Below are 27,963 nucleotides of genomic sequence, written 5' to 3'. Positions count from 1 at the left end.
GGGACAAGAGTCACACAGAGAAACGTACTGTTGTAGAGGTGACCTTGTAAGGATGGCTTTAAGTGTCCACGGGGCCAAAGTAAGGAGTGGATTAGGATCAGTTATGTAAGTCGCGATATCCTTAAACTGAAAACGGTCCAGTTGTTCACGAGCAGGAAGCTTCTCCTGTTCCCATTTTCTTAGATCTGAGATCAGCTTATTTCATGAAGACTCGTAAGAAGACTAAGTGACCTAGTGACTGGCATTCTTGACAAGGAGTTTCTTGACAAGGAGTTCCTGGCACCTTGCGAACGTAATAGGCCGATAGCTCAATACAGGGGCTGCAATTCAGAAGAAGCAGATCTAGATGGGACCAAAACAGAGTGTTTCAAAAACAAAATTTGGTACAGCTCAGCAAATAGACGCCCTTTCTTACAGCCCTTCCTGGTAATTGATTGTCACAAGCAGGCTTTTCAGTAAGAATGATTGTGAGAATCAAAGGTTGTGGGCAGTGGCAGGAAGCTGGAGGCCAGCTGTTCCCTGCTCCTCATGAAGGTCTAGTCCTTGGGCTTCGACACACAAGGTGGTTGGGTTTTCAGGTGCTGATGGGATGGCCCCTTGCTGCCCTGAGCCTGGCGTCCTCTCAGGCCTGTCCTCACTGGCAGCCAGGTGGTCATACACACCATTGATTATTGTATATTGTGATCTTCCTAAATTCATGTATTTGTTACCTGTCAAGTGTGTTCCCGAGGAATTTTTATGTAAACAATCATACCATCTACAAATAAAGACAGTGTTACTCTTTCCTTTCCAATCGATTAAGCTGTTTTTATTTCTTCTTTACCTTTTTTTTCACTAGCTGGGAACTCAGACAGAAATAGAAATAGCAAGAGTAGACTTCCTTCTCTTCAACCTGACCCTGAGGGCAAAGCAACCAGCCTTTCACCATTGAGTATAATATTAGCTGTTGGTTTTTTATTGTGTCTTTTATTAGATTGAAGAAGTCCCCTGTGTTCCTCATTTGCTGAGAGTTTTTACAATGAATGGATGTTGAATTTTGCCAGTTGCTTTTTCTGCATCTATTGAGATGATCGTGTTTTCTTTTTTAAGCAGCTTATTAAATGAATTACACTGATTGGTTTTCATATGTTGAGCTAACCTTGCATTCCTGGGATAAATCCAGTCGTGATATAATGTCCCTTTGTGTATTGCTGGGTTCCATTTGTTAACGTTCTGTTATAGTTTTTTGTTTTTCTCTGTTCACGCTGCACATGGAATCCTCCTGAACCTGCGTCACTCACCTGCCTGCCTCGAGGCTAGGATGACGGGGTTCACCTGGGACTGTCCGTTGGAGTGCCTCGCGTGGCCTCTGCGTGTGACTGCTGCTTGGAGCTCGGCGGCTGGGTTCTAAGAGAGGGTGTTCTGGAGGGAGATTCCTGGGAGGGAGTGTCTGGAGAGCGGGCATTCCAAGCAACCAGGCACTAGCTGGGTGGCTTTTTCTAACGTAACCTTGGAAGTCACGTAGCATCACTTCCCTCACACCCTGTGGGTTGAAGCAGTCACAGCCCACTGGGATTCCAGGGGAGGATATGCAGGAGCTTGTGGTCGTTTTCTGAAACCCCACAGATAATGACACTGATTTTCCAGGCTTGGAAGTGTATTGGCTGTCATAGAAATAAAGAGGTCAATTCAGCTTGTAATCCGTGTTCCCTAGTCACATGATTTTCTTGAAAGTCTGGCACCACTGTGTCGGGGGGGGGGGGGAGTGCTTTGTTCTTATAACTTCTCAAAAATAAACAGAAAAGAAATTACTGTGTTTTATCTAGCCATGAAAGTTTTTATCTGAAATATTTCTTCTCACGCTTTATAGAAAAGGCACATGGTATAAAGTCCCCCCATCGTCCTCCACTTGCCCAGTTCTCTCCCACCCCGCTCCCCTGAAACAGACAGACAGCTGCTGCTTTTCTTTTATAACCATGACATCCCATAATGGTAATAGTTTTCAAACAACTTTAAAACACGTTTCTGAAACGTCTTTTCAAATAAAAAAACAATAAAGAGAGGTGGAATATTGATGTTGCTTTGTGAGTTAGACTTTCTCCTTAATTATTAAATCTTTTAGATTTTATTATGAAATTTTTAGATAAAACCAAGCATCTAGAGCCCAGTATCTGTAGTTGAAAGAGCAGTAGATTTAGGGTATTTGAGTTTATTTCACATCCAGCAGTTTTTAGTGTCTTAGCTTTTGCTCCTTCCATCCGTTACCCTCCCTTTCTTCCTCATCTTCTGAAACTTTCCTAAAGCAAAACAAGAATAACACAGAACCCCTAGAAGTAAGCAAGAAAAAGAGCAACAATCTCATTTTTCAAATGGGTGAAAAATAGAATAGGAAGACATTCACAGAAAAGGAAAATAAAATGATCCTTAAGCAAATGAAAAGCTTACTTAAGATAAACACAGGATAAAAATGCACTGTTAACCATTTTTTACTTATCAGATTTTGTTTTTATTTTTTTACGTTACAACCCTCATTTGCACCTGTATTAAATAGTAGCGGCATAGTACATACTCATTTTATCATAGATATTTTTCATAATTTCTTATAGTCTGTCACTTAATCAACATTTATTTGTATAATTATGATTTTTAATGACTACACTAAAATGTACTATAATTTTAAGGCCTTCCCTAATTTGGGGCATTTAGGTTGTTTTCATGTGCTCTAATAAGTTATACAGCTTTGAATATCTTCCTTCATTTATCTTTTTTCTTCTGTTGAATTATTTCCTTGGGATAAATTCCTAATGGAATCATAAGGATAAAGAGTTCGAGCATTGTTATGGATCTTTGTATGTGCTGCTGTATTTTCCAAATTGTTATCAGAATAAACAGTGTGGCCAGCAGTCACCGAGGGCACTGGGACCACACAACGCTTGGTGTTTGGAACCACACCGCCAGGAATGGGCAGTGTCACTTAAAGAGAAAATTATTCTTTTAGGACACAAAAGCGGTGTATCACGCTTACATTAATTTTTACATTTTTCATTGCAGCCTTCTTTATGGTTTTCAGGCATCAGTATGACTTACTCTAAAGAGTGTGCCTCACCCTTAGCTCCTCTTCTAGGCAGCTGGCCAGGGGTCAGGGGTTGTGCTCCCTCCTTCGTGACCCCGTTGTCTGGGGTTAAGCCCCCCCCATCCCCCCCGCCTCGCATGAGAGGTCATCTTACTCAGGACACAGGTGCGCTCCGCACTTGCCCAGCTACCTGCTTTTCTTCCTGCGTGTCTTCCCTCCCGCTACTGCCTCATTCCCTCTCTCTGTACCTTTTCCTTTTGAGATCTCGTTTTGGATATTTTTATCCATTCATCTTTTAAACAGATCATCCGAGGAGGCTCACGCTTCTTCCTGGCTTCCGTTGTTGTAGTTTATCCTTGTGGTTTCATTTATAAGCGACAGTGGCGCCAGCCCCTGGCCAGGGGTAGGTCCTCTCCGCCGTGTCTCTCCTGCCTGAAGCTTGCCCGGCCGGTGTTGCCAGAATCCACTCCTAAACCCTCCTCTGCTGCACCTCCATCCCTTTGCCAGTGAAGACGTTCCTTCAGTCTGGAACTTGCCCTCATCTTTCTCCACATTTGGATCAGCATTAGTTTTTTGTGTTGGGTAACAGATTAACCTCATACTTAGTGGCTTAAAGCAACACGCACTTGTTATGTCCCGACCGCCGTGCATCAGGAGTCCGGTGCAGAGGGCCTGGTCCCCTGCCCAGGGTCTCGACAGGCTGAAATCAGGGTGTCACCAGGCCACGTTCTCCTGGAGCTCAGGGTCCTGTCTTCCCTCATTCGGGCTGTTGGGAGAATCCATTTCCTCACGATCGTGGCAGTGAGCTTCGCACTTTCTTGCTGCCGCCAGGGCCTCCCTTGGCTCCCGGAGGCCTCCCTCCAGGCCTGGCCACACCTGGGCCTCCTCTCTTCACGTCAGCTCAGCTCTCCTAAGCCAGCAGGAGACTCTCTGGAGTTTGCTAAGATGGACTCGCATAAAGTAACCTAATCCCAGCAGAGAAACCCTAGGGATTAGGGAGCGGTCCCTAAGGGGTCCCCTCGCAGGGCGTGTGCGTGGGGGTGGGCGTCCTGCTCATCCCTCAGCATCCTGTCGAAATGACAGTCTCGTGAGCTCTTCCCTGTGCTGTGCGTTGCTCCCTTGCCCCCTTCGCACAGCAGTTTGTGTCTTCCGTCTCACTCTGCTTCACGTGAACAAACCCGAGACTTCATGTGTTGCCATAGGTCTGAACCACACGCTCACCCTCGGAGGGGCTGGTGCCAGGTGTGCAGGTCATCTTGGCGGGCTTGCTCCTTGTGTGTTACCGGGGCAGCTTTTACTAAGAGTCAGAGTGTGTTCTAGTAAACTGAGGGTTCTTGGAGGCTGGACACACACTTCCTGAATATCAGTGGTCCACTGTGGCATGTTTTGAACAAACCTGCCTATCTTGTAAGCCACTTGGGGACAGAGCCTGTGTTTTCTCTCCTCTCTGTAACCTGAACATAGAGGCTGAATGTTGGGAAAAGGGCGAGCACAGATTACAGGAAAGTATCTCAGAGGCAGGAACCAGGGCTTAGCAAGCCTGGGATTTAAGCAGAAATGAAAGACAGTATTAGAGAAGTTCGACTCCAGAGTGCCTCGGGGAGGGGAGCGAGGAATGTGGGGAGCACGAAAACTGTGAGACCAGGGTCCCCTTGGGTGTCTCCGCAGCCCCTCCCCCCCCCAGCACCCTTCTGGTCGGCACTCACCACGGCCCTATCTGGGTGTCAGGAGTGGGATGGACCTGTGGACCCTCATGCTTTTTTTTTTTTTTTTTTTAACTTTTAATTTTATATTGGAGTATTGCCTTCGTGCTTTTTAACCTGTCATCTTGTCTTCTTTCCTCTTTGTAGCTGGTGCTGAAGATCAGATCGGTTGGGCCTTTGGCCTTGGGCTGGAGCGGCTGGCCATGGTCCTCTACGACATCCCCGACATCCGCCTCTTCTGGAGTGAGGATGAGCGCTTCCTGAAGCAGTTCTGCGTGCAGGACATCAACCAGAAGGTGAAGTTCCAGGTAACTGACATGCAAGAATCAAGTAGATGCTAATTGAGGGGGTCACATGCCCGAAAATAAAATCATTGTATTTAAAGATAGTGTGACTTTGAAAAGAGGTTTTAAATAGAGATTCATAAACACACAGGAGATCATACACCTCCTGAAATTGTATGCTGAAAAAAGAGGATTTATCAAACCTGTTAGTCTAAGCAGAGAACAAATTTTGGGCTTTCTTAATGGCTATTTTATCATGAAATATCCATCTTTATCACTGATGATACTTTCACAGTTCAGTTTTTTTTGATGCTAATCTAGACACATTGGCTTTCCTGTGATTAGTGTTTGCAATGTATATTTTTTTCGTCATTTGATTTTCACTTTCTGTCTTTATATTAAAAACGTGTCTCTTGTAAACAGTTTGGTCTTTTTGTAAACCCATATTTAATTGGAGTGTTGAATATGTCTTACACTCAACATAATTACATGGGATGTTCTTGGGTTTAATTTTATTATCTTAGTTCTCACTCATGTTCTCTTTCTGTTCTTTATTTCTTTATTTGGAAATTGAGGTTTTGTGGGTGTGTTTCGGATGGCTTTTGTATTATATTTTATTACCCTATTGCTGTTTAGTTTCACCATTTTTTGTATTATTTTTAAGTGGTTATTCTAGATTACAGTATGTATAATTAATTCATCACACTTTACCATGAGTAACTATTACAACTTCATGAAACATTTAACAACCTTACAATAGTGTAATTCTATTTACTCTGCCTTTTTTTGTATTATTATTGTCATATTTTATTTCTCTGTGTATTATAATCCCATAATACATTGCTCTATTTGCTTCAAATAGCCAATTGTCCTTTAAAGAAATTGAAAACTGTATTATTTTATATTTTCCTTGATATTTGCCCCACTGATCACCATTGCTTTCTGCCTATCATGATTTTTCTCTGTGTTCATTTTCTTCAAGTCTGAAGAACTTCGTTTACCATTTCTCGTAGCGCAGCATGAATTTTCCCAGCTTTTGTTTGGAAATGCCTTTGTTCCACCTTTATTTTTTAGGACTGTTTTCCATGAATATAGATGTCTAGGTTGCCAACGTTTGTGCGTGTTTTTTTTTTTTTTTTTCTCTTAGCTCTTTAAACATGTCATTTCATTGCCTCTATCTTTTCACTCTGGTTTTTAGCAGGTTGACCTGTGTATGACTTTTCTGTCTGTTATCTTGCTCGGGGCTTCGCTGTGTTGAATTAGTGATTTTCAACCCTCTTTGAAAATGCTCATTTGGTATCTCTTCCAACAATTCTCCTCCTTTCTTTCTTTGCTTTTCAGGCGGTAACTGCATGTATATTAGGCCATTTGGATGTATGCCATAGAACTCTGATGACCGGGGTTTGACTTTTTTTATTTTTTCACTCTGTGCTTCATTTTGGATAGTTTTTCTTGTCTTAGCTTTGGGTTTACGCATCTTCTCTATTGTGTCCGGTTAACCATTAAGCCCCTCCAATGAGTTAATCATTCCAGATATTGTATTCATCAGTTCTACAATTTCTACTTGCTTCCTTTTTAGAGTTCTTATGACTCTGATGAAATTCTCCATCTTTTCACCCATTTTGTACATTTTCCCTTAAATTCTTTAGTGTATTCGTAGTAGTGATTTTTAAGTCCTTGTCTGTTATTTCCAACCCTTTAGTTCTCTGTTGTTCTCCTTTTAGTCTTCTCTTTCTTCTTAGCTGTGGGTCACATTTTTCCTGCTTCTTCACTCGTCCTACTTTTTAAATGGTGGACAGCGCTTTTCCTCAGGAAGCCCTACCCTTTCCCTGGTCAGGCAGCGAAGGTGATGAGCCAGATCCCTTTGTCGTAAGGAGCAGTCGAACTGGATTTCACGTCTCCTCTCCTCTCTGTGGTGAGACCTGGCCGAGCGGCAGAGTTTGGGGTCTGCGTGTGAGGTTACGTGATCTCTCTCTGCTTTCCACCCCGCTGCCAGCTTCCTCCAGCACCGATGCTTGCTGAGCAAAAAGGTCAGGAGGGAGACTGGGCTGCAGCGAGGGCTGGCTGTCTCTGCGTTTTCCGATCTGCCAAGAGCCAGGCCTGGCTGGGCAACGTGGGGCTCATCCCTCCTCATTCCAGCAGAGTTTCTTTACCAACCGCAGCTGCCTTCCGCCTATTCGTGCCCAGCGGTGGAAGCTCTGGAATCTAGGGCTCGTCTCTGTCTGGAATTCTGTTCGTTCAGACTTGCATCCAGATCTCTTTTGGTATCTTTTATGACAAAAGATTTCTAAATTTATTGTTTTCTCATGCTTACAGTGGGACCGATGGTTTTTTGTGACTTTTATAGCCTAACTAAAAGTAGAACCTTCTATCATTTATTTGATGGTCTGGTTTCATTTTTGTTGGCCTTTTTTTTTAAAAAAAAAAAAAAAAAACCTATTTTTAAACTTTTTACTTTTTTTTTTAACTTTAATTTTTTTTTTGCTTTTTACTAAGCTACTTCTTTTTATTCTAGCACCAGGTCCTTCTTGGTTAATTGGGAAGAAAACGCCATCTGAATGATCAAAAGCAGAGCCTGGCTGAGGCTCTGAGCTTTTCTCACTCACTCGTTCATTTATTCAGTCATTTATTAAATTGGCCGACGTTGATGGGACACCAGCCAGCACCGGGCTCAGCACCACGGTGGGGCAAGCACAGGTGCATGGCACAGTCGTGACCACAGCTAGTGGTTTAAGTCAAGCTTTAAGTGGGCTCACAACTGTCTTCTCTTAGGAGACACAGAGGATCCAGGAGTAGACAATGGGTCTCTTGTATTAAATGTCATTAAAAAAATCTTTCCTGCCTTCAACGTAGAAAATCGGCGTGTGCCTACCTGCACTATTATATAATTTATACGGTCACCTTTGTGTAGTAAACTTAATAACTTCTGGTGGGGTAGTTAGGATTTGATTGCTGAAAAAGTAGATGTCTGTAAAATGCTTTGTAAATTATAGATCACAGAGAGCTATTTCCTAATTATTCACTTATAATTATTATCTATTGATTATATTCTGTGTTAGTTTCCTACTGCTAATGTAACAACTTACCACAAACCTAGCAGCTTCAAACAACATGTCTTTATTATTTTACAGTCCTGGAGGCCAGAAATTCAAAATTGATCTGACAGGGCTCAGTCTCAGGTGTCAGCAGGGCTGGCTCTGTCTGGAGGCTCCAGGGGAGACCCCACCTCCTGCATTTGTCAGCTTCTGGGCCCGACCTCATTCCCCGGCTCCTGGCTCTGTATCTCTTTACGTTCTTTCTTTTCCTTCCCTGTGTGGTCACATTGCCTTCTCTCTGAATTTTTGTCTCTTCTTACAAGGGCCCGTGTGACAAGATAATCTCCACATATCAAGATCTTTTCATAATCGCATCTGTAAAGTTCTTTTTGAGTGTAAGGCAACATGTTCACGAGTTCCAGGGATTAGGATGTGGACATCTCTGGGGGTCGTTATTCAGTCCATCACATATACCTTTATCTGTTCCATTTCCATCGTGGCAAACTGCTTGCTTCAGATAGAATAGAGCAGATTTTGTTGTTAGATGTAAGTAATACAGATAGTATGAAAGCGTTAGCGCTTTTTAACTATTTGTGTGGAGTAGTCGTGGTTCTACATATGAGGGGAATAAGGGACTCCTTTTGTCAGTTCATGTTGTTGGCCTGGCTTAAGAAGAACATTTAACATGATTATAAGAAGATGGCGCAGCTGAGACTGAAGGCACAAAGAGTTAGGCTGATGTAATCCGGGCAGTGACTGTGACAGGGTCTCCAGTCAGCCCCGTGGGCTCCAAAGTCAGTCGTGGACAGACTCCTGGGAAACTGTCAGAGTTAGTCCTTGCTGTCCCTGGGGTACCAGGCATCAACGGCGAGTGCTCTGCTATACGAGGGCTGGGAGTTTCTTACGGCCACGGCTGGCCATTTTCCCTTATTTTGTGACTTCCTGCAGTCACGGTCAGTGTACCGTAGTCTGGGCATTAGTTTAGTGCCTTATCATACTTGCCATTTGTTGAGTGCTGTGTACAAGCCACTGAACTAGTTTGCCTATATTATAGCTTTCATTCTTCACAATCCAATGGGGTGGGTTCTATTAACCCATTTTACAGATGATGAAACTGAGGCTTGGAACCACCAGGGAACTCAACCATAATAACGCTGCTAGTAAGGGACAGAGCTAGGATTTTATCGAAAGCTGACTCCAGGGAGCTCCTAGTGTTGAGCTGGTAAAAACTGTTGTTGCCTAAACCAAGGCACTGTCCTGGAGTCAGTAAGATGAAATGGACAGTTCCTGACTTCAGGCTGTTTCCAACCTAGAGGAGGAGACAGATTTATCAAGAGATAATTATCAAATAATATGAAGTACAATGATGGGGCTACACGTAGGTGAATGTAGAATTTTGCTGATACCGACCAGTGCACATGGAGGTCAAAATTTTCTTCTTTTTTTTTATATCCTATTTTGCTAGTTAATTTCTGAATCCTTCCATGTCTCTCCAGAATTGTATTAGGACTTGAGCCTGTGATTGCTTGCTAATCTCCAGGGCTTGGAATAGCTCCTAGATCTGGTTTCGCTGTCATTGTCATAAATGTTGTCTGATAGAGACTTAGTGCAGGATTATGCAGTGTTTCCTCATTCTATTCCCAAATAAATCCAGCTGGGAGAATCCCATCAGCTTCATTGTGTTGTAGTTAAATTAATGGATCTCAATTTTTTTCACTATTTCCCTGTGCATTTTTTCCATCTCACCAAAAAAAGCACATAAATATTTTTCTTTTGCTGGAAGAAGGATCTTTATCCCAGAAGAAAGTAATAGGAAGAGGTAGAGGAAGAAGCAGGGAAGATGACCAGCCGTAGGACCTTTTTATACATGCCCTGTAGTCGTTGTCGATAGTCAGGTGCGGAGAGAAGCAGTGAGCAAGAGAACGGACCCGTTTGCCGTGGGAACCATCCGGGTGCTTTTATGTAAAGCTTTCATAGCAGACCCTGTCACCCAGTGAGCATTTCATCCATGTTAACCGTTATTCCTGTTGTCGCCACCACCATAGCCACTATGAGCGCAGCGGCCACTGTCCTCATGATTCCTGGTCCTTCGTGCCCGCGGTTTCCATCTTCAGCTTGCTTTGCCGGCCTTACGATGCGAGGACATTTCACCGACCCACAGTCTATTGAGTCCTATGGAATGTGGCCCCGTGTTTGTACTGGGGCCTCTGTCATCAGAGACCTGTGGATTTATGACTGCTTTTTATTTTTGTGAAAGCAGGGGGTCGTGTGATGCATTTACGTATTTAGAGAATCACTACCATGAATTTCTTTCTTGTTTAATACACTTTTTTAGAAAGCTAAGAGTGAGGGCCTCAGCATCTTCTTGTAGCGTAGATTGGAAGACGGTGTTATGTGACCTTTTATGTGCACACACTCAACATCCGTATTACAGCTTCTTGGCCATTAACCTGATGGAAATGTAAAAGAACTTCCTATTTATTGACAACACATTAAACCTTTAATCTTGCTAATTATCTATCCAATTGGACAAATCATGTGCAATATATTTTAGGAAGAAGTCTGGCCTTTCTATCTCCGCAACCAGAGGGATAAGTTTATACTGTACAGGATCATTTAAACCAAATACTAATAATTGATTGATCATAAGTTAAAACTTACAGTCTTAGTAATAACTTCATAATGTATATATATGTATGTCAGACTGTCACCTTAAGATATATAGTTTTGACTTGTCAGTTATACCTCCGTAAAGCTGGGCGGGGGGAGTCATAATTTTAAAAGGAGATCATGAGAATAGAGACCAGAAACAAATACAAGTATGAAGGGAGGGATTGCCACAGGGAGAAAGAACATGTCCATCAAGCAGTGGCGGGTAGGTCAGTGGGTTTTTCCCGGGTGTGGGTACTGGGAGGTACCAGTTACAGGACAGCCGTAGGGATGCTTTTGGCTTCAACCAAGGAAGGCCCAACTGAAATGGCTTAAATGAGAGGCACGAGAGCAGGAAGCCCTGGATGATGCTCTGGACCCTTGCGTGTTTTCCCCTCAGGCCTGAGCGACGGTGGCAGGAGCGCTAACCGTCACCTCAGACAGCGGGGCCCAGAGGCAGAAAAAGAAACACCCTTGTTTCCTTTTTAAGCGGGAAGAAGTTTTCCAGAAGTCCTCCGCAGACTCTTGTCACATCTCCTCTTCGAGGGAGCTGGAATGGTCTGTGAACTTAGCCTGCTGTACTTATCCTGAGCTCTTAGAATAAGGCTTAACCGTGCCGGGTGTGGCAGACCCTACAGGCAGCACCGTCTCTTACTGCGGCAGCCGTTGTTATGAGCAGACAGTCACCTGTGAAGTGCGATGATGGGGCTGCTGGAAAAGCTCTCGCAGCCTTAAATTTTTACCCTCTGCTGCCTGTTGTTTGAAATCACCCCTTAGAGGTTGCTTCCTTCAATTTAATGCTTTGATTCCCTAGTCAAATGTAAAGTACTCCTTTTGCATGCACCTGGCTGTGCCTCTTTTCACAGGACAGCGGGATGGGATGTGTGGACAGGATGTGGCTATGGGATGTTTTTTTCCCTGTTTGAAATTGAGGATAGAAATCAGGGTCACCAGGGCACATCCACCTGAGTTAACTACACTGGCCAAAGGGAAGAAGGCTGGAAGGCTAACCTCAAGGTGACTCAGCCTGGGAATGAGACCCTCAGAGCTATCGAAGGAGGAATAGCAAGCGTTGATCAGAGCCCATTCAAGCGAAAAACTTAAGGCTTTTATTAATATTCTGGGGACCGAAAAAAATGAAAATAATTTACCTTACTAAGTTATTAGTCAAGAAAGGTAAGTATGGTTGTTCCGTATCTCTAATTTGCCTCATCCTGTACGAAAGGAAAAGCAAAACCCTTCACTGTTGCAATTAGGAGTGTGCTCTGCTCCTTTACTCAAAGGATGAGAGGAGCATTTGGGTTCATCTGAAACTTAAAGTCAGCCTGTGTTTAGACAGAAAAATGAGAGTTACTTTGTGATTACATTATCACACAGCTTTTCAAACTGCATTTCAGTTGGCGTTTCATATGTATAATCTTGTGGTCTTGAAAATGAAGAATGGTTAACGTAGGCAGTGATTTATATGGTGGATAGCTTAATTATTCTGTCACTTGGCTGAGTAATGAATCAACTGTTTTCTTTCCATTTGAGGGAAGAATTTATTTTCTCAAGGGCCTCCCTGTGAGATTTATAAATTACAATTATAGACTGTAATTCACGACCAAGGACAGTGGATCATAAATAGATGACCCTTGTAAGCCCATTCGGCAGAGTCTGAACTCCCAGTTAATTGCTGGTTGGGAACCAAGTAGCTACTGTATATTTATCTTTATTCATTTTTAAAATGATGAAATCTTCTAAATATACAAACATACATTTCCTGATTTGATTTGCTAATAACGTAGAACAGTGTACCCTCCACCCAGCAAACTTGCTGGGATTTACCACAGATTCTTATAAAGAAGAAAAGCATTCGAAATGCACTTGACACACCTGTGCCTCCCTGATGGACGCCCCCTTCCTCTTTCCTCCCCAGAGGTGACCACTGCCTTCAGTTTGATGTTTACCATCCTCATGTTATTACCGCATTTGCATATATCCAAAAACAATTTGTAGGATTGCTTCAAAATGTAATACATTAAACGGCCACAGTAGCTAAAAAAAAAGAAATTCACTTTGCTGTGAATTTCACCTGAAACTAACACAACATTGTAAATCAACTATACTCCAATATAAAATTAAAAATTAAATTTAAAATAAATTAATTAATTAAAAAATTCGGAGAGATTTAATGAGGAATTTGATGAGCATATTCTAAAATTTATGTGGAAATGCAGAGAGCCAGAAATAGCCAAACAACCAAGTTGAAGGATTTGCTCACTTTGATGTCAAGTCTTTTTTTAAAAGCTACAGTAATTTTGAGAGTGTGGAGCTGATGCAAGATGGACACAGAGGCCCGGAGAAGGCGGGAGCCCAGAAACACACCTCTGTATTATTTCTGGGCTCATGGCACGGCCTGCACTATAGAACGGACAGGAGGAGGAGACTTCTGTACAGACGAAGCAGAGATAATTGAGTATCCATATGAAAAAAATGAAACTTGACCCCGGACTCCTAATTATTCAACAGTGAATTCCAGGGGGTTTGCAGATCTAAGTGGAAAAGGCAATTTATTAGCTACTGACTTTGAAAAAGTCATCTTACCATGAATGATCCTTTGATTCTTATTGGAGTAAATTGAATTGGGGAGATTGAACTAAATGAACTGTGGTAATATAAAATTAAACCTAATTAAATGTCTGAGCTTGAGAGTTTTGGAATAAGTATTTATTTAAAGTGGTTGCTGTAGGTTTTTTGTAAAGCCTTTTATCAAATTAGGGATGTTTCCTTCTATTTCTAGTTTGCTAAGAGTTTTATCATAAATGACTTAAAATTTATCAAACCCTTTCATATATTTTGAGGTGATCTCATGATGTCGTGGCTTTGTTCTGTTGATGTAGTGACATATAGTGATTGCTTTTTGGATGTTAAAACAATCATCTGTTCCTGAAATAAACAAAACTTGGTTGGGGTATATTATCTTTTTTATACATTTCTGGATTTGATTTGTAAAGATTTGTTTAGGATTTAAAAATCTGTGTTCGGGGTGAGATAGGCCTGTAATTTTCTCTTTCTTATGTCCTTATCAGGTTTTGATGTTAAGATTTGTAACATCCTCATAAAACTAATTTGGAAGTATCTTTCTGTTCTCTGGATTTTGAAGATTGATGTTATTTCTTTCTTAAGTGTTTGATCATATTTACCAGTGAAGTTGTCTGGGCCTGGAGTTTTCTTTGTGGGAAATTTGAAACCACAGATTAAATTTCTTAGTCACTATTAGGCTATTCAGATTGTTTTATTTTGTGTCACTTTGTTAAATTGTATTTTTTTCTAGGAATTTGTCCATTTCGTCTGACTTTCAAATGTGTTGGCATAAAATTGTCTGTAATATTCTCTTATTATCCTGACATTCAAAAAAAAAATCTTAAAAAATTAGTCAATAGTTGAGCACATTTACTAACATTTTATCAAATTTTGTGTTCACCTTTTTTTTTTTTTTCCATACAGAGCCTCCTCTTAGAGTTTATTTTTCTTTTTAATGACATATATTCTTTGACTGTTTTTCCTGTGAGCCATTACAAGTGGTAAATTCTTGTGGTCTCCGTATATGTGAAAATGTCTTCACGTTGCCTCATTCTTGGGTGATAATGTCAGGAAGTCTAAAATTCCAGAAGGGCAGTCATTCTCCTGTAGGGCTTTGAAGACATTCCTTCTGGCCTTCGTTCTTGAGAAGTCTCATGTTAACCAAAGTGTTACTTCTCTGTAGATAATAACGCCTTTTCTCTTGGCTAGTGTTTAAGGCTTTCTCTTTACATTTGATGTTCTCCCATTTTACAAGGATGCATCTTTTTTTTTTTTAAGTACATCTTTTAATAATCCCCCCATTCATCGGAAGTTTTCCTTTTTAAAAAAAATATTGATTGATTGATTGATTGATTGATTGATTGATTGATTGATTTTTGGCTGCATTGGGTCTTAGTTGCGGCACGTGGGATCTTCACTGTAGCATGCAGGATCCTCCGCTGTGGCGTCTGGGCTCCTCGTTGCAGCGTGCAGACTTCTGTCTAGTTGTGGCACGCAGGCTCAGTAGTTGCAGCGTGTGGGCTCTGTAGTTGTGGTGCGTGGGCTCCAGAGCATGTGGGCTCTGTAGTTGCGGCACGTGGGCTCTCTAGTTGTGGCCCGTGTGCTCAGTATTTGCAGCTCACAGGCTTAGTTGCCCCGTGGCATATGGGATCTAGTTCCCCGACCAGGGATCGAACCCGCGTCCCCTGCATTGGAAGGAGGACTCTTAACCACTGGACCACCGGGGAAGTCCCCACGAGGAAGTGACTTGGCATGGATTTATCTTTATTTATCCCCCTTGGTGCCCGAAGCTACCTTCCACTCCAGGAGAGTCTGCGTTGTTATTGAGGAGTGGTTCCCCTCTATCCCCTCCCTCCCCCTTTTCTGGGTCTCCTGGAAATCTTCTTAGTTATCAGCCATATATCTTAACTATTCTCGGACATTTTTGATTTCTTTGTCCTCCTGTGCTGGTGAATTTCACAGTAGTTTCTACCAATTCCATAATTTTCTCCGAGTTTTTTTGAACTTAATAACTATTACTTTTCACTTCTAAGATCTGTAATTAGTTCCTTTTCTTCTCCACCTTCTTGTTTCATTTCTGTCTGGTTTTGTTTCCTAATTCCTTGCTTTTTAAAATGGTTGTTACTACATTTAACTTTCTGAATAGCTTCACTATGCTTATTTCAAAATCTTTAGCTATTTTATGATGTTAATTTTATCTCAAGAGAGTTCGTATTATGGTTGTCGATTTAGTTGATTGTGCTTCTGCGTATTATAGTCTTTCAGTGTTTCAAAAATCTGGCTTCGCAAGCTCATCTTCGATACATCTTCATTTTTTCCCCGTTTTTAAAAATCATGACCACTCTGCTCATTGTGCAGCCATCACCACCATCCATCTCCAGAACTTTCTCATCATCCCAGACTGAAACTCTGCACCCACTAAATAATTGCTCCCCAGCCCCCTACCCCACAGGCCCTGGAACCCACCACTTCATTTTCTTTCTCCCTGAATTGACCACTGTGGGGACCTCATCTACTTGCATGTTTTTGTGACACATTTTGTTTGTCCATTCATCTGTTGATGGACACTTGAGTTGCTCCCACCTTCTGGCTATTGTGAAATAATGCTGCTGTGAACATAGGGATAAAAATATCTCTTCAAGACCCTGCTTCCGATTCTTTTGGGAATGCTTTTCCCCAGAAGTGGGATTGCTGGATCATATAGTAATTCTGTTTTTAACTCTTCTGATGAACCGTCATACTGCTTCGCACCATAGCTACATCATTTTTGCATTCCCACAAACAGAGCACAAGGGTTCCAATTTCTGTGCATCCTTGCCAAAAGTTATTATTTTCTCTCTTTTTTAATATAGTAGTCATCCTAGTGGGTGTGAAGTTGTATCTATCTCATTGTGGTTTTGATTTGCATTTCCCTAATGATTTGTAACGTTGAACATTTTTTCAAGTGCTTATTGACCATTTGTGTATCGTCTTTGGAGAAATGTCTATTCAAGTCTTTTGCTCATTTGTTAATCAGGTCGTTTGGTTTTTGTTGTTCTTGTTTTTATATATTCTAAAAAGTAAATCATTTGCAGATTTGGCCATTGTCATGCTAGCAACAAATTACTGGCATTACAGATCACAGTTGTCAAGCATCGTGGTTGAAAACTCTTTATATAACACCTTGAGGCCATTACTGGCTACAAGGTCAGTGGTCTTATTTGCATATGGTTTTCTTGGTCCATTCTTTGTTATCTCTCTGTTATTTTTCTAGATACATCTTATGTTTTGAGTGTAGCCTGTGCTATCACTTTAGGTCTTATATGTTAAGGTTCCTAAGGTTCAGATAGTAGATGGAAGAAGCAGTTGACTCTAGCGGCCTTTGCAAACTATGCATATAATTTAGACAGATTGGTCTTATCAGTCCCCAGCATCATTTTTGAGTGCGTGTTGAGAAAGAATTGATCTGGGATTCAGAAGCCTTGGGCCTTAGACCTATCAGGTAGTCACTAGCGTTTTTTGCCTTGGACCGCTCTCCTGAGCGCTAGGTCACTAAGTCTCTGCACTGGTGACATAAGTCCTGTCGGTCACTCTCGAGATCGGTCCACAGTCCGTGATGCATGAAAGTGAATGGGGTTTCCTTATCTCCTCTGCCCACCTCAGGCAGCACTGCTACTCCCGGCATTCGTTTAGACTTAATTTTGCCAGTTGAAAAAATCTTGTTCATGGAAGAGATTATGACTGTTCCTGGGCCCTTATCCCTCAGAGAAGTCCTGCCAGGTGGTTGAAATACCTCAAAACTGAATTTGGATTCTAAGATCAAGAAGAGCAAAAAGAAGATGGTAATACAGCATTAGGGAAGGAGAACGAAATCTTTGTCTTTTAAAATCATTTCCTCTGGAAATGACTTATGTATTAAGGAGCCCATTGTGGCCACCCTTCCTCCTCGCTCCTTGCTGCAGGTGTAGAAGGAGAGTGGTTTTCCACCCCTGCGGTGACACAGCTGGCCATCGGTAAAGGCTGTGGCTATTGCAGAGCCTCTCTTGGCTGATGCGTGTTTGTGCTGATGTCAGCCTTTCCCTCTGCCTTTCCCTCTGCTTCCATCTTGCGTCTGTCTCTATCCTTCCATCTCTCTTGTCTCTGTCTCTGTCTCTCTTGCTGTCTTTGTCTTTGTGACATTTTCCCTCTCTCTGTCACTCTTTTCATATGTGGTTCTGGTCCAAGTTAGGTTGTCAGCATAGCGAGGGGAAATGGTCCCTCCCAGGCTGCATGAAATCCACAAAGGGAGTCGTTTCCCTGCTGTTCATTGAGACCCTAGTTGATGTGAATGAAATGTGACAGGATTTTCCCAAACACGAGAACCTTATCAATTATTCATTCCAAAACCTTTTGAGCATCTGCTCTCGTACCAGGCACTGTGCCTGACCCCGGGGGTGCAGAGAACGCAACTCCCCGCCCTCGGGTAGCGCATGTGCTGGTGGAGGGGCAGGAACACAGTGGAGGGCTCTGATGAAGGTGAGCCTGGGCCGAGTGGAGGCCTGGAGGCACGACCCAGCTCGTCGGTGCTTCCGCTGAGATAGAGGGGAACTGTGGGCGAGGGTGCGCTGAGGATGTGAAGGCTGGGGTTTGAATTTTCTCTCAAAGGCAATTAGCAAGATACCAAATGTCATCATCATCAGGTTTCCATTGTAGATTACCCCAGTTCTGAAAATATGAAGGACGGGTGGGGACCACAAGGCCAGGAGTCCACTCCAGGCCTTGCCCAGGACTGGAAAGAAATGATGGGAGATCGAAGAGGGCGGCAGTGGAGAGACGAGAAGGTCGGGTTTGGGCTCGAGACATTTTAGGAGATGGAACTGAAGGGCCCTGGGTCCTGGGAGCAGGGGTGCAGTGGCCATATGGTTTGTCATATAAGTTGAGATCTCTACTGCCTTTGAGGGTTGAAGGGGTCTGTTCATCACTGTGCTCCAGCTGCACAAGCAGACTCGTGCTGACCTGGGCCACCTGGGTGTTTACACACCTTAGGTCAAGATAAACGAGAAAGAGAGCGATCCCTAGGTTTCTGGCTTTGGGGCTGGGTGGATGGGAAACGGGAGAAAAGTACAGATCTGGGGAATGTACCTGGGTGGAAGCATCTGAGCTCATGATCCGTTGATGTCGCCTTTGCCAGCTCTGCTTTTCGTCGGTGTCGCCTTTGCCACTGTCTCGTTCGCTTTAATTGGTACAGCTAGGGCCTCAGTGGAGGGTACGGCGGCAGGCGAGGCTGGGTCCAGGTGGCCTCTCAGGCCATGCGGAAATGAGAAACTGGAGCAGGGGTGTTTATTGGGCAGGACGAGTCAGGGCCGAGCTCCGATGGGGTGGACGGCCCAGGGCAGGGTGAGGCGGGGTGGGCGTGTCGCTTCCGAGCGAGATGCGGCTGGTGAGTGAGCCCAGCGTTGGTGCCTATGAGTTGCTAGAATGAAGACAGCGTGTAAGGGCCAACAAATCAGGTCCGGATGAAGCTTCCTCCAGACCAGAGGTCCACATTAACGAGGGGGCGGGGAAGGAAGAGGGACCACAGGGCCAGACGCACAGTCCTTCTGCATGTCCGCTCAGCCGGGGGCACTGCTGATGTCACACGGAAGATGCTTCAGGCTCTTGGACCTCGCTTGAGGACGGTTACATATAAACGCAGATCATCAGTGAAGGCTAACGTCACATTACTACAAAAGAGGGCGAGAGAGGAAATCGTGGTTGTTGGAAGGTTTTGGAGATCTCTTCTTCCCAAACATTTCTGTATCTTAAGCAGAAAATATTGTTTTCTTGACCAGGACCGAAAAGTGGAAGGAAAAAAAATTAAAATCCAATATTCTAGTAAATGCTATCCATATTTGAATATTTGGAAGATCTTCCTAAAGTGTTTATTTTGTTGAAAATGTGAGGAAATGAGAAGAGAAGATGATATTGCAGGTTGGCTTGCACTATTTGTTTAAAGCTTCAACAACCTTGCATATTATGGTGTGCCCTCTGCATCCTGGGGGAGTGATAAAAACCGTAATGCCTCCTTTTTCACTCTTATGGACTTCAGTCTGCATCTTTAGCATTGTATTATCATAACTTTTGCATCTTCTAGAGGTAATTCAGTTGCCCTCTTCCCAGATACTGCAGATTTCTAGTTTTATAGGGTTTTTCCTTTTCACTCAGTTTCCCAATTATCACCTTGTTAGCTGCACACCTGCTTCACAGAAAATTGCACTGTGCCATTTAACCTTTTAAAAGAAAAAAAGAGAGAATGGAAAACACGCCTCGTTAATCGGTTGATTCAACCTCAAAGAAAGCGATGTCTCTGGGTGTGGAGCCTCAATGCGATTGCGACGAGACCGCCTGATTATTTAGTAGATTCTAGACCTAGAACAAGAAAGATGATTGACAGGCCCCTGAAATTAGGCAGAGCGTCTGCACGGGCCCTGCCGCTGTGCATTTCCAGCTGCACACCAGAGATCACGCCAGTTTCTACACGTTTCTTTGTGAAAGAGGCACCTCCGTTACCGTGCTTCTCTGAAATAATTCGCATTTATCCTCTCATCCTATGATTAGGTTTATTTCCTATTATAGAAGAAACAAACAGATTCACTGGCTGTTTCATTTTCAGATTTCTCACGAAGATCTAACTTGACACTTCAATGGTTATTCATTTATTATACTTAGGTTCACACAACCACAACTATTAGAGGCAAATAATGCAGCCATTGGTATGTAAATTGAACGTGGGCACCCAACAAATGAGGTAGAGCCTCAAGCATGATTTACTGACTAATCAGTTTATTGTAATCAGAGGAGGGGCTGTAGGAATGGGTGGGACCGTGCGTGATGGGCCAGCAGCCATAGGTCCGTTTCGTTTTGGCCTGACTTAATTCATGCCTCGTTTGTGACATATGGGCATGATACCTTCATTTCAAAATGACTTAGATGCTTACCTAGCTATTAAATAATAATAGATAATTTAATGGAAAAGATTGCCGGCTCCGATAGAAACGGAGGTCTTGCAGAAGCACGCGGAGAACCACGGCCGTCCCAGCGGCAGACGGTGGACGGGAGGCTCCGGGAGACGGTGGTCGGGGATGCCCTGAGCCCGGCGTTTTCGGAGGTGACTTTAAGTCACAAGCCCTCGGGCTCCCACACCCGAATATGCCTAAAAATAGCAGCGCTGAGCTGAGCGGCTCTCCTCAGACGCGTGCTCTCTTGTCGGGATTCTGGGTTTGTGCCACAGCCAGCCCCGCTCCAGCCTTTGACAAATGACCCCATTTTATCACTGGGAAAAGCCAAGGCCATCAGCACGAATCCCTCATCTGCCGTCTTCCCCACCTCTGATTCTTCTCAGCATCCCTCCATCCGTCCCAGACCTCCCCAGTCGGGACCTGTGGGGATGGGACCGAGAAATCTCTTCTTCCTGTGCTCCTGGTAATTCTCACGTGCCTTGCCCTTGAGGCCGTCTAGCCGACGCTGTCGTAAAAGCCGCCCGAGTGGTCCCCCAACTCTGGCTCTGCCGTTTCCAGCCATCATGCCCGTATCACGATGTTACTGTCTTGTTTTCATGATTCCAGTAGCTCCCCGCTGCTTCCAGAACAGACTGTGAGCGCCGTAGCATGACGTCCAGCTTTCTGTTCACTAACCATCCCTTCCTGTCCTGTCTGCCGCCCCTGCCTCTCTCACGCCCTCTTGTTTAAGTCACACAGGACTTCTCTGAAGTCACTTATTTACTGATTCATTGATTGCACACTCCTTGTCGAGTCTTTTGGGACCCAGACTCTGCACTCAGCATTGAGCTTGTGCCCAAGATGGGGTCCCCGTCCTCACTGGGGTTCCAGCCACGCCTCTGCTCCACTGCTCCTCCTAGGAAGGCCCTGCCCGCCCCCCCGCTGCCCATTTCTCTCGCTGGAAACAGTGGCCAGATTTTACTGAGCTCTTACCAGGGGCCACACAGTGTGCTTCGGCCGGCCCTCCTCTCGCGTGCACTCGCGCGTGTGTGTGATTTCACGTGATCGCAGCCTTGTGGCGTAGGTGCTGTTCTCCGATGCCCCTGCTGCAGTGGAGGCGTGGAAGTTTAGTCTCGGAGCCGGTCCGGGGGGGGGCTGTGCCTTCAGAGCCCTGCCCTGCTGAGCCCGGAGCCGGTGCTTCTCCTCCCCGTGCTGGCGGCTCCTCCTCACACCTGCCCCGTCCTCCTATGCCCACACCCTCCCTGCCCTCCTTCACTGTAGTGTTTCCACTAAACACCGTGTATTCAGCAAACACTGAACAAAATTTGAGTGCCTTCTCCGCACTGGGCTGAATCAAGGCCCTTTCCAGCCTGTCCCATGGGGGCCCTGTTTTCTCTCTGCCTCTGGGCCTGGGAGGCCCTTCCGTGCAGCTTTGCCTCCTCTGCTCTCGGCCGCCCGGGGCTGGCTCTCTCTGTGACACTGGGCGGTGTGGGGTCGCTGCAGCCTTCAGGGACGTCTGGTGGCTGACATAAGGGAAGCAGAACGTTTTCGGCTGAACTGTACTGTCTGTCATTGGTGACTATACAAGTATTTGCTGGCTAAAATCAGGGTGAAATAGGAGAAATGGTCAGCCTGCTACAGAGTGAAGGCTGACAGACTTTCTCCAGGGACCCTTCAACAGCAGCATTTGTATTTGAACAGGGAACATACCAAGTGCATGTGCAAAACCACCCACAAAAAGCACAGAAATAAGAAAAGCGTGGCACTGAATAGACATCAAAAAGGACACTTGTTTACAGTATGATCAGAAATACGAAGGCAGCGGGTTGCCTGGTTCAGCCTCAGCTGAGAACGTGAGCATCAGGCAACTCAGGTGTGTTTGTACTTTGCTCATGTCTGCGAATGACCGTGAGGAGATATGGGGTTGTATGTATACGTATAGCTGATTCAGTTTGTTATACAACAGAAACTAACACACCATTCATTGTAAAGCAATTATACTCCAATAAAGATGTTAAAAAAAAAAAGAAAGAAAATGCCCAAGTATTGATTTTGGGGTACAAATACATTTTAGGGAGTAGGCAAATTGGCAGATGTGGAATCTGTGAATAATGATCGAATATGTACATATTGTATCTTTTATGAGCTACGTAATGAGGATTGAGTACATGCATAGTGTTTATGTATGGATATGGATATGTATGTATATATATCCCCTCCAAACGTTTGAGATCAAGTAGCACACATATGCCCTTTCCTCCTAAATGCATTAACCAGGTATTTTCTAAGAAGAACTTTTTCTTACATAGCCACAATACAGTTAATAATGTCAGGAAATTTCACGTTGAGTCAACATCTAATCCGTAGCCCATTTTCAGATTTTGTCAGCCTTCCCAATAACTTCCTGTATTGCTATTTTCTTCTGGGTCCAAGGTCCAGTATGATTTCAAATATTGTGTTCAGTTGTTTCATCTCTTTGGTTTCCCTTAATCCGGAACAATTTCTCAGCCTTTGTTTGTGTTTCTTGACCTTGACATTCTTTGAAAAGTACGCAGGAGTCATATCGTAGAATGGGCTTCAATTTGAACTGTCCAAAGTGTCCTCAGGATTAGATTCAGATTGTGCATTTTTCACGGGAAGACCACAGAAGTGATGCTTTGTCCTTCCCAGTGTTTTGCATTGTATCAGGAGGACCATGTCAGTTTGTGCCCGTATGGGTGGTGACAGGTTTGATCACTAGGTTAAGGTAATGCCTGCCATATTTCTCTACCAGAAGGTTACTTTTTCCCTTTGTAAATAACAGGTAATTTATTTACAGGGTGGCTCTCTGAAGCTCTTGTGTCTCATCAAAATTTTACTCACAGATTTTTAGTGTCCATTAGTGAAAGTTGGTGTTTGAATTGACATTCTTCTACCAGGAAGAGCTTTCCCTTCTCCCTCACTTGTTTATTTATATATTTATTCATTCAGTTGTACACGTAAGAAGGACTTACGGCTTATTTTAGGCAATGAGTTGTATTCCATTATTATCATTTTTTTCATTGTGAATCTCTTCTTTCCCCAGATTTGGCTAGTGAGAGACCCTGCGAGCTGCCCCCCAGGCCCTTTTGATGTGTCTCTCTGGTTCTTAGACAGCTTCTGTATTACCTGGGCTGATTGGAAAGGTTCTGTATCTTGAGAGCTGGGTTCCAAGCATGTATACATGTATCAAAGCCCATGGAAATGCACATTTATGATTTGTGCTTTTCACGTGTGTAAATTTTACACAAAAGAGACTAAAAAATATTGAACTCTAGTCACCAGGATCTTCTTTTTTTAAACAATGGTACGGGTGAGCAATTCTGAAACTATCTTCTAATTTATTCCGGCTTGAGCAAAAGAGTAGATAATACTGAGGATTATGGGAGTGAGGTTTCTCACTGTTGAAGAAAAGTTACAGATATGAGAAAAGGAGGGGCAAGAATGAACCCTGGTTGCTAGATTGGAATTAGAGGAATTGACATAAATTCATGGTTTTTTAGATAGAAAATATAAATGTGTTTGTGTTTATGAGTGTGTGTGTTTCCCCCACCTCAGCTCTGCCCGCTTTGAGGGCCTAGAAACATTGATACGACAGTATCAGTGAGCACACACCTGGTGCCCAGGTCTTGGTTTCTAAATACCATTTTCCACTGGAGGAAGCAGGGCTCCTCATAGGAAAGAATCAACCCACGCCAGAGCAGGAAAAATATAAGATGAGCCTGGTGGACTTTGTTGTTGAACTTGATGTGATTCTGTCATATTTTTTTTCCTCTTCACAATCATTTCTGAAGGATAGAATTACGTTCACTTTTTCCATTAAACCGCTTGCTAAATCTATAGGGAAGTAAGACAGTGGAGCCTTTGTGAGAGCCTAGACCCAGAGAGCAAGATGTACTAATATCTAGCCATACTTCAGAAGGAAAAAACAGATTGTCACTGTATGTGTTGTAGTATCCTCTTGCAGCCTTTCCTGAAATCTGGTAACACTTCCCCTCAATTAGACGAGAGTAAATTATGGGTGGTCCTCTGCTGGCTGCCCGGCACCCTCTTCCTCAGCACGTTTGGTGCTGGTGTCCAAGAGCTAGTTCCCGGCCAGGGCCCCAGCACCCTGCTCCCGACCTCCCTGGCAGCTCTGGCAATGGATGGCCTGTTCCCACTGGACGGGGTCCATCACCCGGGGAGGGCGCTCTGGACACTGGAGGGATTGTGCTCAAACAACTGCCTCTGCATCCTCCCCTTCCTCCCCCACCCCACCCCGCCCCGTTTGCCTTTTGCTCCCTGGACAAATGACCACAAAGAAACCCACATGCAAGGGGGGTGGGGGAGCAGTGGACTTCGTTACCTTTTCAGTTAAAAGAGAGATGCAAAGATAAACAAAATGCTGGTAAGACAGGACCTCCAGAGCCAGACTGCCTGAATAGGTCCCGATGCTCCTACTTACAAGGTACAAGATTTCTCTGGGCTTGTTTTCTCACCTGCAAAATGGGAATAATATTAATTCCTACTTAGAGGGTAGTGTTGTCATGAGGATCAATCAGTTTAAATATGCATAGTATTCTTAGCACAGTGCCTGACATATCGTAAACGTTAAGTAGATCTTGACTTTTGTATCAGTAAATGTTAGTGTATTAAATAACGTATTCAAATGAAAATATTAAGTGCTGTGTATAAACCCTTCTCCTCTTGCCATGTTAGGCGTTACTGTATCTGGGTAAGAGTAAATGTACCAAAATTTTATTTTGGATAGCTCTTCCTTTTTATCAGAATGGCTTTGCCCACAAAAAGGAAAAATAATGCCGTTTTAATGCCTGTTCTCTGAGTTCAGCAGAGGAATCAAGTTGTTTTTCCCCCAAGGTGGTGGTTTTCTTCTACCCATTTGAACATTCTCTCCATCCTGTGTGGAGGGATGGAGATGGTCTGTGAACAGCACTGTGTGTCTTCTTGGAACACTGTTGATTTCTCTACGGTTATTTCTTTTCTGTAAACATACAAGTAATCACCATGGCAACACTATCACTCACAGATGACACAAATAAGACTTACATATATACCTGCAAATCTGTTTAAAAATAAAATAGCATTTTAAAAAAATACTGCCTTCCCATTGGGGATCCAGTCCTCATCCTGTCTTTCTTTGTCTTTTTTTTTTTTTTTTCTGCCCTTGATTTTATCTGCGTTTTCTTTGCCATAACTTAGTACCTGTAGGAAGAAAGGGTGGAGTTCACTTGAAGAAACTGAGACTCCAGGGTGTTTCTACCACACTGTGGTCCATTTACCAGGAAGGCCACCACCAGAAACCAAGTCTCCCTGTGCTACCAGCTTCGCACATCTAAACCCAGATACCCAAACGGCCAGCAGCATTGTCCGCCATGTGGCGCTATAGCCAGATGCTCCTTCTTTCTAAACCCCAGTTTCTTTTTCTGTGAAATGGGCACGATGTCCTTCCGGCTTGCAATGACAGGAGTAACTTAGACCTTGCGTGAGAAGTCACTGAGTGTACAGAGCTGGTACTGGACAGTGCTCTGAGGAGGTAAGTTATTACTGTGCTGCTGGAGCCCATCCCTCATGCTGTGATAGCTGAGAGAGCCGTTCTTTGGGACAGGACCTCCCCCTTTGGGTCGAGGTAGCCCTCTCGCTCCCAAACGGAGTGCTGGTTTCTATCTCTGTTAAAATTTATAGATATATTACGTTATCTGCCAAGATGTGCAATTAGTGGAGAACATAGTTTGCCAAAACGCACCTTTGTTTAGTATAAAGGATAAAGAGAACCGCTGGGAAAGTTGTATACTCGTGGGTTCTGGAAAGTTATCCCTCAACGTGCATAAAATTATTAAGTCAAGTATTTGGAGTCGCAGCAGCGTGGCAGAGTTGATGGGAAGCCAGAAAAGGACATGGGTTTGCAGCCTTCAAGTACTGCTCCGTTCAGAAGGATGGAGGAGAGAGGCCGCTGCCATGACTGGATCTGCAGCATCAGTTATGCACCATCCATTTGTTGAGAGTCTGGTTCGTGCCCAGCACTGAGCTGGCTCCTGCCTCAGGGGCGCCGGCATCGCTGGGGAGAGAAGCGCTTTCCAGAACACGTGCGTGCTCTCTTGACTGTGAATGCAAAAGAAGTTAAAACAAAAAAACACAGCAAAACAAAAAACAAGAAGAAGGGAGGAAGGCTATAGTGGGCAGAAAAGTGGAGAGCCTTTATATGGGCTATATTTTGCTTTTTATTTAAAAAACAGTCATGTGTCTCTCCTGCCAGCACTGCTGCTGGAGTAGCAGCCAGCGTTGTGGTTGAACTGTGTCCCCAGGGCATCACGCAGCCATGGCACAGGTGGGCTCCCAGCCAGGTGCGCAAGGTGTTGGGCTCTGCGCTCTGGACCCTCCTCCAGCTGACAGCTGCTTTGTGAAAACTGAGGCTGCATTAACAGCAGTTAATGCCAAGAGGGAGGGCGAAGGGGGCAGGCAGGCTTAGGTGTCCTGCTGTGTACACCGGGGCTGGGAGGTGTCCTGGCTGAGCCGGGCTCTCATTTCCCAGGACCCTTTACCGTGACCACAGGAAGGTGCCCGCCCGGATTTACTCCTGTAAGTCAGCATCAGGACCAGATGCGAGTATCATTACTACAATGTACTAATGTATATTAGTACATTAGGCACTAACGTACCCACAGTGACAATGCTAAGTCCTTTCCATAAATTTCCTGTAATCTTTATGATAACACCATAAAGAAGGTACTGAGAACATCCCCATTTTATAGATGAGGAAACTGAGAATTGTCCTAAGTTGTACAGCTGTCAGGTTGAACGTTATGAGATTGCCTTGGGAGGAGGCGGTTAGAACAGTCATAGCAATTTCTTGTGTTCAGTCGGATCACCTGTGGCAGGGCCATGGCTACCAGACGGTTCCGAGCTCGTGCATGTGGACTAATGTAAAACTCTCCACGGCAAGGCAAACTTTTAATCAGACTCCATCCGTTGAAAAAAAATGACCTTCACCAAAGTTAAAAAAATTTTTTTCTACTATCTTTTAGCAAAATAGGATGGTCCTTTATGTTAAAATGTGAGGCATGAAATAATGAAGTTTCTGATGTCATTGCTGACACAAGGGCGCTCAACCTTGCAGGTTCTGTAATGTGGTATTTTAGTTCTTTTTTTTTTTTTTTTTTTTTTTTTTTTTTTTGGCTGCCTTGGGTCTTTGTTGCTGTGCGCGGGCTTTCTCTAGTTGCGGCGAGCGGGGGCTACTCTTGGTTGTGGTGCGCGGGCTTCTCATTGCGGTGGCTTCTCTTGTTGCGGAGCACGGGCTCCAGGCACGTGGGCTCAGTAGTTGCTGCGCACAGCCTCTAGAGCGCAGGCTCAGTAGTTGTGGCGCACGGGCTTCGTTGCTCCGCGGCATGTGGGATCTTCCTGGACCAGGGCTCGAACCCATGTGCCCTGCATTGGCAGGCGGATTCTTAACCACTGTGCCACCAGGGAAACCCTGTTAGTTTATTTTTGATGGCGTGTGTTTTTTCAAGGCAGGGTAACCAATGAAGCACACTTAGGGACGTGTGCGGCATGTGAAAGGTGCTCAGCAAGGCCTAATGGGCTTTAAGAAGTAAATGTGCTGCCCAGTGTGGTGTTTTCCAGCCCTCATACGTTCATCCCTAGATGCTCTAAACAAACATCTCACCAACGAATGAGGTTCCCCGTGGCTGGTGCATAATCCCCATGCTCAACAAAAGCCATTGTAAA

The 27,963-nt window shown here is 44.1% G+C and overlaps 1 protein-coding gene across 4 annotated transcripts in view; it reads left to right on the top strand.

Annotated features, from left to right (window-relative positions):
* The window catches only part of FARS2 (phenylalanyl-tRNA synthetase 2, mitochondrial), a 393,466-nt gene that overhangs the window by 215,575 nt on the left and 149,928 nt on the right, over positions 1–27,963 (top strand). For all 4 annotated transcript variants that reach the window (XM_068558492.1, XM_068558489.1, XM_068558490.1 and 1 more), the window contains one exon: positions 4,903–5,063. In XM_068558492.1, coding sequence (XP_068414593.1) covers positions 4,903–5,063 — 161 coding nt within the window. The remainder of the gene's footprint in view (positions 1–4,902; positions 5,064–27,963) is intronic.

Source organism: Eschrichtius robustus, chromosome 12 (assembly GCF_028021215.1).
Source record: "Eschrichtius robustus isolate mEscRob2 chromosome 12, mEscRob2.pri, whole genome shotgun sequence".
Taxonomy (NCBI): Eukaryota; Metazoa; Chordata; class Mammalia; order Artiodactyla; family Eschrichtiidae; genus Eschrichtius; species Eschrichtius robustus.
Note: the sequence above shows the minus strand (reverse complement) of the source record. Positions and strands in the feature narration are given on the sequence as shown.